Below are 14,307 nucleotides of genomic sequence, written 5' to 3'. Positions count from 1 at the left end.
ACTTCTAAATTCACTTTACTGCGCATGCGTGAAACTTCACAAAAGCTCACTGAGATAATAATGTTATCGCACAAGAACAGGATAATTTTATTTAGCAAAATATCTCACCATCACTGATCATCACCAGGTCGCATGTTTGGTCCTATGTTTGGTCTAAAACGTAACTGCTCTCCTGTTTTGCTGCAGGACAGCAAATGTAAGTACATTATCTGTCATCTTTGTAGTGCTATGAAGAATAGCACATATTAAGTAACATATTTTAGCAATAGTGTAAAAATTAATAACACAAAACAGGCACAATACCGATAAACATGAATATCTATTGGTACTTCATGGATCACATGACTAAACTTACGTCATCGTTTTGAAATACCTCCGGTTTCACTGTCCACACTACAACGCGAAAACGGCGTTTTCCATTTATCCACTTTGGAAAGCGTTTTCCAAACGATACGTTTTTGTTGACTTAAAACGGCGTCTCAGTGTGGACGGAAGGCCAAAACGGAGAGAAAAATTAGTAGACATGGCCTCAGGTTTTTGGACTCTAATACGCCCTTTTTCTAAATCACTCTTTTGGGCTCTACTAGAATGTTTTCATGCCTGAAAGTAAAAAAAAAACAAACCATATTTTTCACATATTTGACATTGTTGCAGCACCTCTCCTCCCAGTCTGTCAGTAACACCAGAAACTATTTATATAGAGACATGCCACTTCCTCAATCCTTAATACAACTATATAGGGAAAACCTGTAACACCAAAGATGGCAGTTGTATGCATCCACATGTCCCGCCCCTCCCGCTGGAAAGCCAATCGTATGCTTTTAACAGTCAAGCGGGGGAACATTTAAGCCTATCTTCTGGTTCCACCAACGCATGCGCACAGTTGAGGTGGGCGACAGCGGAAAATATGTTAATGTTTGAAAAGGCGGCAGATTTGATCTGTGTAACTGTAAATATCAGACATCCCAAGTCTCCCACAGATTGATAGCGGCTTCCTGGTGACCGCAAATTAGTTCAAATCTCCCAGAATCTAGAGCGAGCGAGCAGTAGCGTGTGCACAACTGAGCGGGAGAGGACCCTTGCGCATGCGCAGTCAAGGTATAACCTGTGGGGAAAAAGGCGTTTTAAACCTTATTTTGGGGTCATCAAGCATTTTTTATTATTGTTTCTAAACAAGCAGTTTGTATGTCCTGGTGACCAGTGAAAGTTCAGATCTGAGTCTCTGCCCATTCATTTAGATAGGAGCCTGGTCTTGTTAGTCCGAAATAGCTGCCCGGTGGCGTTGCCAAGATGGCGGCTGAGTGACATGACTTGCCTAAAAGGACTTTGGTAACGCTCTGTTTAGTTCCTGTATCTATGAAGCCCCTCCTTTTGAAAAGCACCGTGTGCTCTGATTGGCCAGCTGGATCAGTGTGTTGTGATTGGTCAACCACTTGAGCTTATTTTGGAAATGTCACGCCCCTCACCATAACTGCGCATTTCAACGCACTACTAATGCGACTCACCCAGGCCTCGTACCCTTTATTTTGCGTATGCCTTGGGTGGGAATTATTTAAATGAGGAATGTTGTTACATATTTGTTCCTGGATGAATATCAAGAGAGTTTCAGGGAGTTAAAGCTACACGGTGTGGTTTTTACCCCCATCTAGTGGCGAAAAGGTATATGACCATCCAGCGAATATTAGTTTCTTTTCCTCTCAATTCCGATTTCGTTTTAACTCCTACGGTGGCCAATGTAGTCCAAGATTAACATGGCTTCCAGTTCGACCTCGTCCATGAGTGTTAACTCAAACGTAAACGCGAAAGGCGAAGCTTGAATTAACGTGTATGTCCCACTTTGGCTAATGTACTTTCAAGATGGAGGGGCAACATGGCGACCCACATTAGAACCCCTTACCCGTATGTATTTTCAATGGCATATTATACACTCACGAGAATACTTTATTACTTGAACGAAGTAAATATACGTTAATGAGCACATATATTTTTGAAAAAAAAAAAATTAAGCGTTTTTAGCTAAGAATAAACTAAAAGAGTTACACAGTGTAGCTTTAAGAAACAGTAACACTGATATAGAGAAGAACTCACTTGGGAGTGGCTGTGAACTTTGCAGACCTTTTTCAAGCTCAAACAGCAACATTGCACACTAAAAAAAGTTTAATGTATAAAAGCATAATGAGTCGCCATTAAAGATTAATATAATATAAACAATACGTAAAGTTTGTATTCAATTTCAAAATCATTGTCATACTTTTTGGACCTCACAAATTCCCTTTATGACAAAAGTTTACCTCATTTCCTCAAGCTTAAACTATCTTTACTTGAAAAGTTGTAACCCTACAATCCCAGTGTTCTCAAACCATCCAAGCCTCCCAGCATGCTTCAGGGCACGTGACCGCATATAGACTGCCCTCAGCTCCCAGGAGAGTAATAACTGCATTACACAAAGACTGCGGAACAAACTAGAATCCGTGATGCCGTGGGGAATGAAGCCTCTGGCTGCCATCTGAACATGCTATCCCATCAATCACTCATTGCCTGACAGGCTTGTCAAAATGGCGTCTTAGGGGTTGAGTTATGGTGTTCTGGTTATGCGATAGGGCATATTATGGCGGGACACTGTGTGAACAATAACAGCCTATACATGCCAACCGGTTTACATTGAAAGATTAGATGAATTTGAGCATGCATTTGTATGCGACTTCGAAATGTCAGTCTCTGGTTTTTCGAAGCGGCTGAAAAGGCCACAGCAATCACAGTTCTACAGCTCTGGATGGTTTGACACAAACGAGATGTATAAAATAATACCCTCACATTCCTCCCTATGGTGCAAGCTCCAATTACGGTTCACTCTTTAGAGGCTTTCATTATAGTGCTGCATTCATCTTGACAGTTTCTCAAAATGCTAAGCTTTTTGTGCTGAAAATTATTAAATATAATTCAAACGGTCAGATTACAAGTGGTTTATGGTCGTGTGTGCTCGTTAGAGATTCCTTGAGCTGTTTAGTGAGAATCTGAACTACATCTATAGCTCTTTTTTTAAGATAACTATATATATATATATATATATATATGTGTGTGTGTGTGCAAAGTGCATTTTTTGCCAGCTCTATTGCCTACATAAGATTTTTAAAATCAATTTTTAATAAAAACTCTAATGCTAAATCTGATCTCACTGTGATAAAAACCTTTTTAAGAATGTGCAGAGTTTGCCACCCACCAAAAGTATTTGAACGCTCAAGTCACACTTAAAAATGTATGAATGGCATTGCATTCACAACTGCATTCATAAAATATCAAATCAAATGGCATCTGCAAACAATTTTCAAAACTATTCTGAGCCATTTTGTAATGAATTTTAACCCATTTGTCGCCAAAGTAAATTTTAGTATGAAACAAACAAAAAAAAGAAGCTTTTTGGCAGAAAACACTTAATATGGGTTTGGTTTACACCGGGATAAAAAAGTATCCCATGTGTAAAATGAAATACTCTGCTGTATCTGATGCTGCGGGCCTAATTTTCCAAGAGGTCCTGGACATCTTGCCCAAAAACAAATATCAAAATCAAAACAAAAATGAGCACAAAACCAAGCATCTGCAATGGCCATCCCAGTCCCTGACCCTGACTTGAACCCTATAGAAAATGAGTGTGCTGAACTGAAGAGATTCTGTATCTGACCTCTTGTCAGGTGTTCTCCAAACTCATCAGGCATTATAGGAGAAGACTCAGAGCTGTTGTCATGGAAAAAGGAGTATTTAATAAAAAGGGGCCAAATAATTGTTCTCAATGTGTTTTGGAGAAAAAACACATTTATTTCATAATGTGATTACCTGATGCGATAACCTGTTCACTCTCTGGCAGTAGGTGGCGCTTATAGAAAAGCAGAAATCTACCCTGGTGCTTGGCATTTGTTTGTGAACTGCTTTGAAAGAGTTAGCCTGTAGAACATGCAAACAATTCGTTTGAAATATGCAGTGCTCGCAATTAAATAGCCTTTTTGAAATTTAATAATAACATACAGCTGTTTCACGACTCCTGTTTTTGTGTCCCCAGATGTAAGACCTCTTGAAATGATAATTAAGACTTTCTTATACAATTCATGATATTAAAGATTTTTTTATGGCCTTAAATTTGATACAACTGAACTTTTTTGTTTTTTTTTTTGTTTTTTTTTGTCTCACGAAATGGAAGACCATCACGACATTAACATAAACTCCAGCTCAGTCTGGATGTGTGAATCTTACCAGAGCCAGGCATAGTGCTGTTTATACTGCAGTTCCTCTGGACTCTCTTTACCCTGTTTCTGTAGCATCTCCAGCTCTGCCTTTCGACCCTGGACAATAATTATGGACAATGATGAGAATAATCTCATAAATGATGGCCTTAATCATAAATGCTCGTCTTCTCCTATATCTGATGTGATAGTTATACAGACACACAGAATTACCCGGAGAGCTGCATGGTAAGCCCGGCTCATGAAGCCCCGCCAGGCCTGAGGCAAAAGCAGAGAGCGGTGCCACTCCGACGGCTGGATGTTCACCTGAGAGGAACAAAACAGCAAAACACTGAAAGCATATGACCAATATAAAGGATTCAAATCATAAAAAAAAGGATTTATAATTTTATACATTGTAGTACTATTGTTTGCACTTCCTTTCATTGTATAGATTTTTTTATTGTATTGACAAATAAATAAACATTTTACAAAATAAATAATAATTTCTGAAATTAGAATCTAAAACAAAAAAGGGAATTACAAATAAACTCAAAAATTGAACGTCCAAACATTACAATAATGAAAATTTGGAAGGAAAAAGTGAAAAGAATAATATGATTAATAATATTATTATTTTGGGGTAAAATATAACTTTTTAAAATTAAAATATAATTCAAGTTCTTGAGTTTCATCCAATAAGTCAGAAAAAATAATCAGAAAAGGTACCTCGTGAATAAGGGTGGCTAACATTTGTTGATAACTCCGCCCCCTGCTGACAAGGAAGCGGCTGATTGGGCGTCCATCTTTGTCAGTCTGAACAGGAAGGTCATAACAGAGTAGAAGCCCAGCTGAAACCGATCAATCAAAACACATATGACTGCACAAACAGAACATTTTTACCTATAATCATTTTTAGTGTTCTTTAAACACCCACATTAGCGTGTTGAATGCATCTGTACCTGCTAAGCCAGGTTTAAGACCCGGCTGCTTGTTCTTCTCATATGTTTTCAACATGAAGGAAGGAATCCCGGAGACAGTTTTTCCCTGGTCAGAGCGCAGATTCCCCCCACTCAGCGCTAAATGGTACACCCCGCGGGGCATTTGGTTCATCTCCTGCCTCACAACAGCTGTTAGGAAGGTCTCAAGGGCTGCATTGGAAGACAAAATTCATGAATTAAGTAGGCTAAACAAAACATTAAAAGCAGTAGTCCTTATAATAATGATAAGCCAATAATATATTATATATTGTTTCATTTATTAAGTCAGTGTAGTCTCTGTTGTGACTACACTGACTTAATAAATGAAATTGGTGTGGGCGATTGGTTGTGGGCGAGTTATGCTGCATGTTTTGCTTTAAGGCAAGTACACTGACACTAACTGTGAAACTGTAACTGTGAAACGATCACACTTTGTGTCTACGATATGTAAAAATGTAGAGCATAAAATCTGTCAGAATTTCTACTAGGGATGTGCTCATTGACTAATTTGACAGTCGTTTAAAGGGGTGGTTGATTATGATTTCACTTTTCTAACTTTAGTTTGTGTGTAATGTTGTTGTTTGAGCATAAACAACATCTGCTAAGTCACAACGCTCAAAGTTCAAAGCAAAGGGAGATATTTTCTTTTAAAGAAATCGCTTTAAGGACTACAATAAACGGCAGGTATGGACTACACAAGTTTCCTCCCTGGTTAGTGACATCACAAACCATAACATTTACATAAACCCCGCCCAGGAACACGAGTTTGCCATTAATGCTAACGATAAATCGATAAATTGACTGTTAATTTAAACGACAATGGATCATGGGAATTTGTGAAAATTGAAAGTAATAGGTCAACTTGTAGAATTTTACAATGGGGAATTAAAACAGAAAGGTACAATAAATAATTTGTACAGCGATCAGATTGTACAATGATCGAGCACATCGCAAGCTATCACATTTTTAGCTACCTGATAATATTAGACCTCTTTTTAATGTTAGATGTTTGTTTATTTCACTCATGAGGCGAGTGAAGAAGTAAATTACTGCTGAGAATATAAGAAGTCCCTGGGCTGGAGTCCCAGTAGCACCGTAAACCAGCTCAATCTCTTCCATCTCAGATAGGGGTATTACTTTATTTTATTTTATTTTTACTCTTAATTGTTTTTATTTATATTGATTGCATTTACTGAATGAGCACTGTGCCACTGTTCGTCCGACTGTTACTGTACATTTTATTTTCGACACTGTATTTTATTTTTATTATTATGCTTTTTTTTAATTCTGAACTGTTTTAATTATTCTGACTTCTTTAATTCTTCCACGTAAAGCACTTTGAATTGCCACTGTGTATGAAATGTGCTATATAAATAAACTTGCCTTGCCTTGCCTATTTGTTTTTAAGGATACCCCCTTGAGGTGAACCATCTCATTTTTGAGGGGGTCCCTTCTTTACAACAAACAAGATAATAATAATAAATAATAATAATTCGTTACATTTATATAGCGCTTTTCTGGACACTCAAAGCGCTTCACATAGAAGGGGGGGATCTCCTCAACCACCACCAATGTGCAGCATCCACCTGGATGATGAGACGGCAGCCATATTGCGCCAGAACGCTCACCACACACCAGCTTACTGGTGGAGAGGAGACAGTGATGAAGACAATTGGTGTATATGGGGATGATTAGGAGGCCATGATGGACAGAGGCTACTGGGCAAATTTGGCCAGGATGCCGGGGTTACACCCCTGCACTTACGAAAGACATTCTGGGATTTTTTATGACCACAGAGAGTCAGGACCTCGGTTTAACGTCTCATCCGAAGGACGGGTCATAATAGAATAGAAATTCATAAATAAAGTAAATACAACACAGGACTATTACAAACATTTAAATACATTGACATTCTCATTCATACACACACACTTTCAAACAATGCTCCCATAATCTACTCCCTTTCCCTTTTGTCCCCTACCATCATCAAAAACAAGTCAAAAAACCATCTGAGAAAAATAAAAAATACACAATCAAAATAAGGATATGCTTACAACATCCATAACCCCATACAGGTTTCCCCGAGAGAAAAAAATAAATAAATAAATGTTGGATTCTGTTATTGTCATTTCTTTTATGTTGTCACTGTTCATTTCTGTCATTTCATGTGTTTGTTTTTAGAGAATATGTTGTGACAAGGGCGTGTAATGGATGAATTTCCCCTGTGGGATAATAAAGTTTACCTAGACCGTTAATATGCTATTTAAAAATATCTGGGGGATATTTTGAGCTAAAACTTCACATCTGGGGACATCAGAGACTTATTTTACATCTTGTAAAACCCCTTTAAACTGAGGTTTTGTGAAATGCAAGTTGAAAGAACATTGACTATAAAAAGTCTGTTAGTCACCATGATCTTATATCATACCTGGTAAAATGGATTGCGGTGTGAGACAAATTAGTTTGACGTATGACGCCCCTGGCACTGAAATATCTTCATCCTTCTCGTTCCCATTTTCCTTCCCTTCGTCGTCCTCATCAGGCTGCTTTGGTACGGGCCTGGCCTGTTAGCGAGATCACGTCACTATTACAGATATTCGGTATAAATAAAAGGTAGACAGAAATAATGTGAGGACATTCTATGACGTTCTCACCTGTTCTGGTAAGTGTAGGATGGTGTGAGATGGTTCAGGATACTCCGAGAGGGCTTTAAAACCTTGGCTTGCAACCACTGGGTCCTGATGAAGCCAATAAAAAGCTTCGACTATTACTGCTCACTCATCACAGGTACAGTGTAAAAGCAAATAAATAATTGCTACATATAAATGAATACAAAAATGGCATGACTCTTCATTGGCCGACTAGTCCGGCCCATTCCTTCAGTTCATTACCATTTGAAAATGTCAGCGCTCACCTGACTGAGAGCGTAGCCCCATAAAACACTCACTGCCTCATTTCTGAATTTCTGTAGGAAAAGGACATAGAGCCTGAAGTAAATCATCCAGTGTGTGAAATGTAGAGAGTTCAGACACTGCTCCACAATACCACACATCTACAGTAGCAATGAGAAACAGTGTTTGGTGGTCTCGTGCCTCATATTCTTCTGTTTTGATGGTTAAAGCAGGCACTAGTGCCAGAAGTTCAGCTGTGGCCTTCAGGACCAGGGGTCTGGTGTCACAGCACAGCTTAGGAGACAGTGCCTTCCACGTGGAGCTGATATCAACTACCTGAACAGAAAGCAGATGACAAGAATATTCAAATGCAGGGCTCAACAGTTTAAGAGAACCAATATTATATAAGACAATCTCCTGAAATCCAAACTGAATGTCAGAATGGGAAAGAAAGGTGATTTAAGAACAATTTTGAGTGTGGCATGGTTGTTGGTGCCAGATGGGCCGGTGTGAAAAGGGAAAAACAACAGAAGACCCCTCCGGGAACTCATTGTCATGTTCAAGAAACCAACTTGAAATAATTTGAGCTTTGTGACATGGTGCATTATCCTGCTGGAAGTAGCCATCAGAGGATGGGTACATGGTGGCCATAAAGGGATGGACATGGTCAGAAACAATGCTCAGGTAGGCCGTGGCATTTAAACGATGCCCAATTGGCACTAAGGGGCCTAAAGTGTGCCAAGAAAACATCCCCACACCATCACACCACCACCACCAGCCTGCACAGTGGTAACAAGGCATCATGGATCCATGTTCTCATTCTGTTTACGCCAAATTCTGACTCTACCATCTGAAATCGAGACTCATCAGACCAGGCAACATTTTCCAGTCTTCAACTGTCTAATTTTGGTGAGCTCTTCCAAATTGTAGCATCTTTTTCCTATTTGTAGTGGAGATGAGTGGTACCAGGTACTAAAATGGCCCCCACAGTCACCAGATCTCAACCCAATAGAGCATCTTTGGGATGTGGTGGAACGGGATGTGCATCCCACAAATCTCCATCTATCCTATCAATATGGGCCAACATTTCTAAAGAATGCTTTCAGCACCTTGTTGAATCAATGCCACGTAGAATTAAGGCACTTCTGAAGGGGAAAGGGGGTCAAACACAGTATTAGTATGGTGTTCCTAATGATCCTTTAGGTGAGTGTATATAAAATATTATGTCAGGGATTGTGAAAATGTTTGCAGAGCAAGTACAAATCTACAACCCAGTACCAACGAAGCGAAAACCCTCGTTAAGTCCTGAACTGATCATAATTTTCCTCTTCATAATAGGCAGGAGGGCACACAGTGGCTTACCCAATAGTAGTTTGTAAATAAAAATGCATTTTCATATTCTCTTTAATTCTTCTAATAGCATTTGGCACAGAAAGACTGACCTCAGCCCTACAGAGCTCCTGTAAGCCCTGCAGTGCCAGAGCAGCGGGGGTAGCCTGATCCTTCCTGGAGAACTGCAGCAGTGTGTCTCTGACGGCGGCCAGCATGTCTCCTCCGTGCTGGTACGGCCTGGGACAACATGACCGACAGAGTGAATGACACCAGTGTGGCAAAGCTCAGGGAACATTTACTGGTCAACTGTTAGTGTGGTCTATAAGAGATCAATAAATCAGAAGTAGGGGTGATCTGTGATCCGTACGAGTCAGGCCCCACGGTTGTGATTCTCGGATTAATGTTAACTGCTAAATTTAACCATCATTGAGTGGATGTGTTTCGTCTTGCCATGATTCAACAACCTTTAAACGCAGAAGAAGAGGCGAATATCGGGACTCAACTCGTCATAAGTTAACAGTTATACAGTGAACAGTAAGAAAAATACTTGGGATGCACCGATATGAACATTTTGGCCGATACCGATAACCAACAATTCTTTATATTTGAAAGCCGATAACCGATATATCGGCCGATAAATCTAAATCAAATTTTTATATCATTTTTTGAAAGCCTGATTGCAAAAACAAAAGTCTCACAATTAAAATCCGTTCTCTAACACAATTACAATGTTCTCATTATAATTTCACGCAGCCGATATGACAGCACATTTTGCACTTCGTTTTTGATTCCAATCATATTTCAAGCAATTAAGATCAATCATGTTGAACAGTGTGCATCTTAAGTGTCTCAGGTGTCAAGTGTTGAAGGAAATAATTCATTATTTATCAGCTTCAATATATCAGCCAAATTTTATTATCGGGCCGATAACGATAACATAAAAATGAGCAAATATCAGCCGATACCGATATGGTGGCCGATATACCGTGCATCCCTAAAAAAATACCGGATGTTTGTTAGTTTTTCCGGTCCATACAGTCGGTCTTAAAGTGACAGCACGCATCTAATATTCCTACTGTTGTCTTTGTTATTTTACATTTAGGCTTAATTAGTAATTTCTGTACCAGAATACTACTGTTAGTAAGCTTGTCATTTAGAGATTCATCTCTGCTTGTAGTTTGTGTATTTGTTTTAAATAATGTGTGAACTTTATCAGTTAGGCTAGTAGTTATTGATGTAGTAGCTATCGATGAACTTCTAGTGAGCTTTAAGTAATACATATTATTTATTAAAGTAAAAAGTAAAAATTTTTCTTTTTTTCCTGATCCGAAAAATTATCCGATCCGTGGCTCAAAAACCATAAATGATCCGATCCGTGAATTTTGTGATCCGTTCCACCACTAATCAGAAGTTAGCAGAGTGGTGGCTTAATATGCAGCACATCACACTTGCTAAATGAAGTGTAGTTTTGAAGGTTTGGACGAAGCAGACCTCTCTCTGCAGATGTCCCTGATACATGCTGCTCTGGCCAATATCTGCTCCCACTGCGTATCTTTTCCAATGACCACTGACGATTTCTCAAGCTGTGACATCAGTCTCTGCAGATCAGGATACACACGGTCCTATATACAAATGGTCAAAAGTCTCAGAAATCTATCCTGAAAGTAATAGAACTATGATATACAGTACAGCAGATCATACAGATACAGATATTATAGCAGGTCTGGGTACCAAAACAGACATGCAGATTGAATCTGAATTGATAATGACTAATTTAAGTGAAAATTTACATTTTTCTAAAACACACAAATTCTTTGCCAACTGTCACATGACTAAATGAGATTGCTAAAATAATAAAGCTCACAATCATTTTTTATTTCATTAATTACAGGGATCAAACCATTAAGTTATGTGCTTAATTTTAATTCACTCTTCTTTTTTGTAAAGCAAAGTTATGAATTTTATTTTTTTTTTGTACTCAAATGACATGCTAATAATATTATATGAAATGATTAATGATTATGAATTATTTTGAATTAAATCATTAGATGAAACAAAAGCCAGTCAAACTTAAACATAACACAATATATAAATAAACATCTATTAGTAGATGAAACTAAAGTCTCTCAGACCTAAAAGCAATTATTGATAATAATATATATAAAAAATTATATTTATATATATTTATATTTACATTATATTTCAAAGGACAAAACAAGATGGCAAATTATGTATATATCCATTTTAACTGTGAAATAATAAAGATTAATTTGTTTTTTTAACAAATTCTCTGTGAACTAATGACAGTCCTGAAATTTTAAAGTTTAATTAATATAATAATAATTTTTGCTTTATTAACTACAAGGCTCAAACTATTAAGTTATATGCATAATTTTATTTCACTCATTTTTCAGGTAAATAAAATTGGGATTTTTTAAAAACTTTTTTTGAAGTGTCACTTACAAAGTACATTACACACGCTAATAATATTATATAACAAAAATTAATTCTAATAAATTATTTTGTATTTAATTATTAGACAAAAAAACAGAAGCTGTTCAGACTTAAATATAATAATAATAGTAATATATAAATGTAATATTTCATATTAAAGTAGAAGATGAAACCTAAGTCTCTCATATAGAAATATAATTAAATATATTAATATATAAATATAATGCTATTTCACAACATAAAACAAAATAACAAAATATGAATATATACATTTTAAATAAATAAAATAATTAAATAAGATATATTATATTATATTAAAAAATACAATATGTTTCTTGTAGTTAATTTATACATTTAATTAATATATATTTTAGATATAATATAATAATAAATAATAGTACATAAATATACTATTTCAAAGCATAAACCAAATTGGTCAAATGGAAATACATCAATTTTAAATAGTGATTTTCAACAAAAGAAATGAACAGAATCAATGCATCATGCTCTCATAGACCTGACACAACACACTAAGAACAGATCTGAATTATTTTAACATTAACTGCACCTGTTTTTTCCATAACAGAGTTAAGAGCCTCAGAGCCACAGGCCTCAGTCTGGATGAACTACCCAGAGTCTGCAGAACATGAAGCACCTGCGGGATACAGAACTACAAGACAAGAGCGTTCAGTCAGGACACACACACATAATGCCAAAACATAACGATGAACAGGACTGGATATAGGCAAACTATATATATATATATATATATATATATATATATATATATATATATAACTACCTAATGGTTTGATGTTTTTAATGCTTAATACCAACAGGCCAGTTTGTGTTCTGCTGTGCTTTTAAATAGAAAAGTATCTCACAGATTACAAAAAACTCAAATTAAGGACTACATTAAAGGGCAAAACACTCCCACCCCATTCCAAGGCTGATGATAGAGTGCCTAAGCATATAAAATACCATCAGCAAAAACACCAAACATCTCCCCTCTCTCATTTATTCATCTTTTAGTACAGTGTGCACTCATTGTGCAAGCTACAGAATGTGTTTTTGTTGATGCAGCATTTTACTAGCAGGCCAAATGTTACAGAAGTACACACTTGGCATACAAGATTTATGAATAATATGAATTGTTAGTGGAATCAAATGAATAACAATGGCACAGACAGCGGTCAGGTTAATGGCTGGAGTTGCCTACAGTGCAGGTGAGTGGTTGCCATGGCAACAGAGGAAGCAAAGCATCCCAAATCCCTGCAGACGGACTAGACTCATATTTCTGTGAAACTGCGCTATAATAACCCGTTAATGGTACTGTATTCTTAAAGGGATAGTTCACCTAAAAATAAAATGGTTTACTCACCCTGAAGCCATCCTTGGTGTACAGGACATTCTTCTTTCAGACAAATACAATCAGATTTATATAAAACAAAATCCTGGCTCTTCCAAGCTTTATAATGGCAGTGAATGGCCGTTTCTGTTTGAAGTCTATAAAAGGGTAACGCTTCATTTTACAATCCTGTTACCCATGTACATACCATGTACTTATTATAGTAATTACAATTACTGGGTAATAACAAGGTACTAACCAGAACTCAAATTGCAATCGTCTGAAAGAAGAATGTCATATACACCTAGGATGACTTGAGGTGGACTAATTTTCATTTTTGGGTGAACTATCCCTTTAATTTTGATTGCCAAACATGTTAATGCATCTTTTTAATACAATTTAAGAACATTGAATGATTAGCTTTCTGCACATTTAATTTAACTCCCAACTGTCTTTCTTGATAAAACTTTCAAAATCCAAAATATTATTTTATTAAGTTTCTGATTTAGGTAAACAGTGGATATTAATGATTGTACCTTGTGGGTTCCCAGTCTTGGCAGAGTATAGAGAACAGAGAGAGACAAAGCTGGATCGGACACTCGGCCCAGTTTAAACATCAGGACAGGAAGTAGACATGGCACCTAGAGGTAAATTGAAAAACAATTAAGCAAACAATGGATAGATATTTAAAGAGAACCTATTATGCCATTTTGTTTTTAGACTCGACTAGAACAGGTTTTCATGCTTAAAAATGTTCAAAAACACCTATTTTACATTTTAGCAGATCCTTCCTTACCCTTGTCAGTTTCGCTCTGGGGTGCGTTTCCCGTACAACGACGTAGTTCACTGTTTCACTACCATAGTACGATGCATCGTTGGAAAAATCAACTAGCTAGTCACGGCTGTTTCCCGAAACCCACTGTCGCAAAGTATCGTTCAACCACGTTGGTTTCGCACGTGGTGGAGTAATAACTACTTTTAATGAAACTATTTGAGATGCAATTAACGCTAGATTTGTTTTATATAAATTACAGACATGTCATCTGAGGACTATTTCTAATTGTTCTCAGTTGTTTTGCTTTATTACC

The 14,307-nt window shown here is 37.1% G+C and overlaps 1 protein-coding gene across 1 annotated transcript in view; it reads right to left on the bottom strand.

Moving 5' to 3' along the window:
- Window positions 1-14,307, bottom strand: part of focad (focadhesin) — a 75,557-nt gene that overhangs the window by 23,793 nt on the left and 37,457 nt on the right. Inside the window, exons 12-23 of the mRNA XM_039658458.2 lie at window positions 13,756-13,860; window positions 12,440-12,541; window positions 10,909-11,039; window positions 9,528-9,654; window positions 8,287-8,421; window positions 8,109-8,159; window positions 7,849-7,932; window positions 7,623-7,758; window positions 5,177-5,365; window positions 4,944-5,065; window positions 4,449-4,541; window positions 4,246-4,334 (exon numbers count right to left, since the gene is read on the bottom strand). Coding sequence (XP_039514392.2) covers window positions 4,246-4,334; window positions 4,449-4,541; window positions 4,944-5,065; window positions 5,177-5,365; window positions 7,623-7,758; window positions 7,849-7,932; window positions 8,109-8,159; window positions 8,287-8,421; window positions 9,528-9,654; window positions 10,909-11,039; window positions 12,440-12,541; window positions 13,756-13,860 — 1,364 coding nt within the window. The remainder of the gene's footprint in view (window positions 1-4,245; window positions 4,335-4,448; window positions 4,542-4,943; window positions 5,066-5,176; window positions 5,366-7,622; window positions 7,759-7,848; window positions 7,933-8,108; window positions 8,160-8,286; window positions 8,422-9,527; window positions 9,655-10,908; window positions 11,040-12,439; window positions 12,542-13,755; window positions 13,861-14,307) is intronic.

The sequence above is a fragment of the Pimephales promelas genome, chromosome 1 (genome assembly GCF_988280905.1).
Source record: "Pimephales promelas chromosome 1, fPimPro1.hap1.1, whole genome shotgun sequence".
Taxonomy (NCBI): Eukaryota; Metazoa; Chordata; class Actinopteri; order Cypriniformes; family Leuciscidae; genus Pimephales; species Pimephales promelas.
Note: the sequence above shows the minus strand (reverse complement) of the source record. Positions and strands in the feature narration are given on the sequence as shown.